Below are 4,671 nucleotides of genomic sequence, written 5' to 3'. Positions count from 1 at the left end.
AGGAAAGATCTGCCACATGTTAGAGAGACAGCACTGCCCCTTGTTCCCAGACAGGCTGAGCTCACAGGGGGAAGTTTTCCCTTAATCCTTTAAATTTTGCTTATTATTTTATTTATTACAGACCAGTAAAAAGGAGAAGAGCCCATGGTAGGTATTGACAACATCTGGGGCCACAGCAGCAGGTATTTTGTTGCTGACAGAGGAGTGAGAGGGACTTGGAGTCCTCTGCTTTGGATGCATGGTGTTGGGCTTTTAGGACCAGCCTAAAACCTCACCTGGGCTTTGGCAGGAGGCATCTCAGTTCTGTCAGCCTGATCATCAGCTGCTCCAGTACCAAGCCAGGAGGAGAGGGCCCATTCCCAGCTGGCTCTGCAGAGGGTGTCAGATATTCTTGCTCTCTTTGCACGACCTTTTGAGGATGCCATTAGTCAGCTGAGAAGATAGTGTAGGTGCTTGTTTTCTGCCAGATCACCAGTCTGCTCCTTTGTTATCCTCACTCCTACAGCACAAAAAGAATTGTGAGACTTCAGAGTTTATTTTTCATACAAAAGTGCTGTTTATTCAGCAAAGACTCCCTCAGCCTCCAGGCAGAGGGGAGCTGATGAAAGCAGATTTTGAGCAGGATGTTTCCCCATGTCCTAAAGGTAAAAATGGAGCTGGGATGGAATTTGTGTTTTAGTCCCTGCCCTGAGATTGCAGGATGTGCTTAGTGCAAAGTGGGGGGTTCGTGGGCACCACCTTCCCACACGTCTGGCAGCTGTCCCAGGTTTGCACATCCTGTGGTGTCTGCCCAGGGCTGTGCTCTGCCTGTGCCGGGGTGGCATCCTGGGTGCTTTGAGGGAAGGATCTCCTGGGAAGCCATAGTGTAATAAAACTCCAGCTTCAAGGGGCAACGTGGTGCTCACCTGGCCTCTGCTATCCTTCCATGAACAAGCAGGGATCCCTGGTGTCCAGCAGAGTTGGGACACGTGTACCTCAGGCAGCTCAAACCTAGATCCATCTTCCAAGCTGTCATTGCCATGGAAAGCTCCAAATGATCCAGATGAAGCTCCACCAACTCCTTGAAAGCAAATTTTTATGGCATTTTCAATGTGTCACTGGGCAGATTTGTTGTCCTTGGCTCATTTCTCAGCTGGAGGTTTTGGACCTTGCCGGAATGGGTCCTGGAATTCTGCAAGCCCGTCCAAGGAAGAATGGAGGTGTTTGACCAGGCTTTTGGGGTGGCTCCCTGGCAGTCAGTGGGCTGACTTTCACAAGCACAGGTCACAAGAGCAAAGCAAAATGGAGAAAGGTTCAACTTGAACCTTAAGTTTGTCCTTGCTTTTGTGCACAGCAACACGTAAATAAAAGTACACCACATGGGCAGACCATCTTTTTCCTTACACGTAAAAGTAGTGAAGGGACTCCAGCACCTTTGAGGGTAAGTCTGGAAAGCCAAGAGGGAACATGGCATGGGAGCCTGTCCTGAATTAAAAATTGCAGAGGAAAATAATTTTGTTGCTTGCTAAATCCTCAAACTAGCTTTTAAAATAGTGCTGTGTTCCTCTGAAATTAAAGTCGTTGGTGTATCATTTTCTTTCCCAATTAAAGCCAGCCAGCAATGAAGCTTTATTTTCTTCCTCCCCTGTTTGCAGGCAAAATGAACTCAAACTTTAGTGATTTTGTTCCCATAAACCTTTTCTAGCCCTGCCTTGTAAAAGACATGAAACCTCTTTGTTAATGAGGTGATATTTGCACTGTGATACCACTTTTCATCCAAGCAGCTGCAAAGACTTTGCAAACATTGATTTAAGCTTTACAAACCCCAGGAGCTGGAGGAGTGTGTGCTTCAGGAAGGTGGGCTGACCTGGGCCTGGGGAGGGGATGAAAATTGTGGTGGAGTTCTCCTGGATCAGGGCCAGGGAGAAACTGGTGTTCTGCTCCAGTGAGGGCTGAACTGTGCCACTGGACAGGCTGGCTTGTTTAGAGAGGAAGATTTTTGGGAAATCCCGTGGCCTGAGCTGGAAAGTGGACAGGAAATCCCTCTCCATAGCTGCTCAGGCACCAAAGGTGTCTTAGGGCATCACGGGGCACTGGGACCCCCATCCCAGCACTTCCAGGAGGAAAACCTTTTAGCTACTTCACCTGTACTGTATTTCCATATGCTCTGGACCACACATCCAGGACTGGAGTCTCTCCAGCTTCACACCAACAAGGGAGAATCATATTTTAGAGGTGGATTTTTTTTTTGAGTATCACATTGATTTTCCCTTCTGGGTACACTGAGAACACTGCACTTCTCAGGGCAAGGTGGAGAAGGCAGATTTGCTCATTAGCAAAGCTGGAGGGAAGATTTAATTGGATCCACTAGCATATTTTATTTTTGCATCTGAATTTGTATGGATTAGCACTTAAAAGTTAAATCACTTCTAGTCTCACAGCTTAAAAGTAAAATCCCTGAAAGCTTATTGTTTTACTACTAATGCAATTCTGTAGTATCTTTTGGCTTCTGACATTAATTTATATTCATTTTCTTATTTGCTAAAGCAACACAGACTACAGTAGCCTGTCAACATCTTCCTTTCTTGTAAATCCCCATTCTCTTGAGTTTATAATGTGGTGAAATTAGTTCCAGGAAAACTTTGGATATGCAGCACTTGAGACTAAGACAAATTTGTTTATTAAAGATTTGGCTGAAACTGTTTTAGCTGAGGTTGAATGTAGCTTTGTGGGCAGGGAGGCTGTGAGGAGGGCAGGGCTCTGTTCCCATCTCTGTCAAAAGAGCATGTCCCAGTTTCTTGGATCAGGGGCTTGGTGGCCCCCTGGACCTGGTGGGTTGTGATGCTGCTGAGAGAGCAGGGAAGAGCTGCAGGCAGCAGCATCGCCCAGAGGTTGCCTGAGCTTGACCCAGCCCTGCACTGTTGGGACTTAAATCTAAAAAAAAAAAATTAACCTAGCGTGTCGCACTCATCTTCACAAAGATTCATCTCCTGAAACACTGCCCAAAACAATCCACTCAGGCACTGTGTTTATACCTGTGCGCTTTGTATCTCGTTTCTACCTGCAGTTTCACAGGTTCAGAGGGAAAGGAGGAGGAGCACTCCCTTGCTTTTTCTTGGTTGCCACTGGTGACATCTGGCTTTGGTGGTTCTCTGGTCATACTGATGGTTCCCAGCTTTCTGGGATGATGAGCAAGAACTGAGCAAAATCTTCTCAAACACCACCAAGTTTTTTTTCACTTTCTAACATGAGAATCAATACATTTACCTGTTGATTCTGTACCTTCCTTCCCTGTTCTTGACCAGGTCTAAAAAGTTTCAATCCTTCATTGAGAGCTGCCTAGTGAAGAACCACAGCCAGAGACCAACCACGGAGCAGCTGATGAAGCACCCCTTCATCCGAGACCAGCCCAACGAGAGGCAGGTCCGCATCCAGCTCAAGGACCACATCGACAGGACTAAAAAGAAGCGAGGAGAGAAAGGTCAGTGGAGAAGAGAGGAGGGTTAGTGGAGAAGCAGCACTCTGAGCAATCCTTGACCTCTGCCATGTGCTCAGGCATCCCTGTCTGGGCAATCCATGACCTCTTCCATGTGCTTGGGGATCGCTAGTGCAGACCAAGGCACATCCATGTGGGTAAAAGAGGGAAGGCAGAGAGGACTGGGTTGCCCATGGTCTCAGTACCAGTACCCCTCACTCAGATGGGTGAGTTTCTTTGCAATCTGGTTGAGTTCAATAGGTGTGATCCTCTGTGTGACCACACTTCCTGTGGTTTTGGGGTCAGATTGTTTTGTTTGGTTTGATTCCTCTCAGTCATTGAAATGAAAATAAATACCCATAACTAAACAATGGGTGTTATGCAAAGCAGACAGGTGACTATCATTAGAGTTAATCAGTGTTTTTAAATACTGGTTTTTTCCTAATGAAAAATGGTGTCTTTTTTTAGCCCAGGTGGTAATTTCCACAAGGAACATCTAAGCTTTGATTCATTAAAGCATGTGTATAAAATTTACGTTTGCATAGATCCGTGCTGGCGTGTGGGAGGGTAAAGCTGCTAAGCCGAATTTTCCCCAGCTCACGTATTTCATGCTAAGTGTGTTGATCTACGTGACATCCCTGCAGCACCAGCGATGAGCAGGGCTGTGCAAACGAACATCCAGATAAGACCCTTGCCCCAAAGCAATTCCTCTGACTAGGAATAACCTATTAAACTGAATGTTTTCAGTGAACTCTCCAGGCCCTATCAAAGTCCTCTGCAAGAAAGATCAGATAGCAGAAGAAACTTGTTAAAGTATTCAGCTGCTTGTGAACTGAATTTTAATTTGAAAGCTCATTTGTAGAATCCAGCAAATTAATACATTGCTATTTCTCTTCTTATTGGTAGCAGAATTAATTTTTCATGCGTACCTTCCAGCCCCTTGTAATAGATTTCACTACAATCAAAACAATAAAATGGGATCCCAGTGAAGTATTAAATGTGTTTAGTCTGGCAAATGAAGGTTGGACCCTAGAGATGGAGAGTAATTGGATAAATGTGAGCCTTTCTTTGGCTATAATTCCCTTCATCCGATAAGGATGATATCCCAACAGAAATTGCAGTATGTAACACAACATTGCAGTGAGCTTTTATGTAGATATCTTCATTGTCTGGAAATTACATGGATTTGCATAGGAAGAGCCCATGTTTAGGGAAAG

The 4,671-nt window shown here is 45.4% G+C and overlaps 1 protein-coding gene across 9 annotated transcripts in view; it reads left to right on the top strand.

Annotated features, from left to right (window-relative positions):
- The window catches only part of TNIK (TRAF2 and NCK interacting kinase), a 125,135-nt gene that overhangs the window by 73,101 nt on the left and 47,363 nt on the right, over positions 1-4,671 (top strand). For all 9 annotated transcript variants that reach the window (XM_017726871.1, XM_017726874.1, XM_008644462.2 and 6 more), the window contains exon 9: positions 3,285-3,460. In XM_017726871.1, coding sequence (XP_017582360.1) covers positions 3,285-3,460 — 176 coding nt within the window. The remainder of the gene's footprint in view (positions 1-3,284; positions 3,461-4,671) is intronic.

This window comes from Corvus brachyrhynchos, unplaced genomic scaffold (genome assembly GCF_000691975.1).
Source record: "Corvus brachyrhynchos isolate BGI_N302 unplaced genomic scaffold, ASM69197v1 scaffold162, whole genome shotgun sequence".
Lineage (NCBI taxonomy): Eukaryota > Metazoa > Chordata > Aves > Passeriformes > Corvidae > Corvus > Corvus brachyrhynchos.
This window is presented reverse-complemented; position numbering and strand designations above follow the sequence as displayed.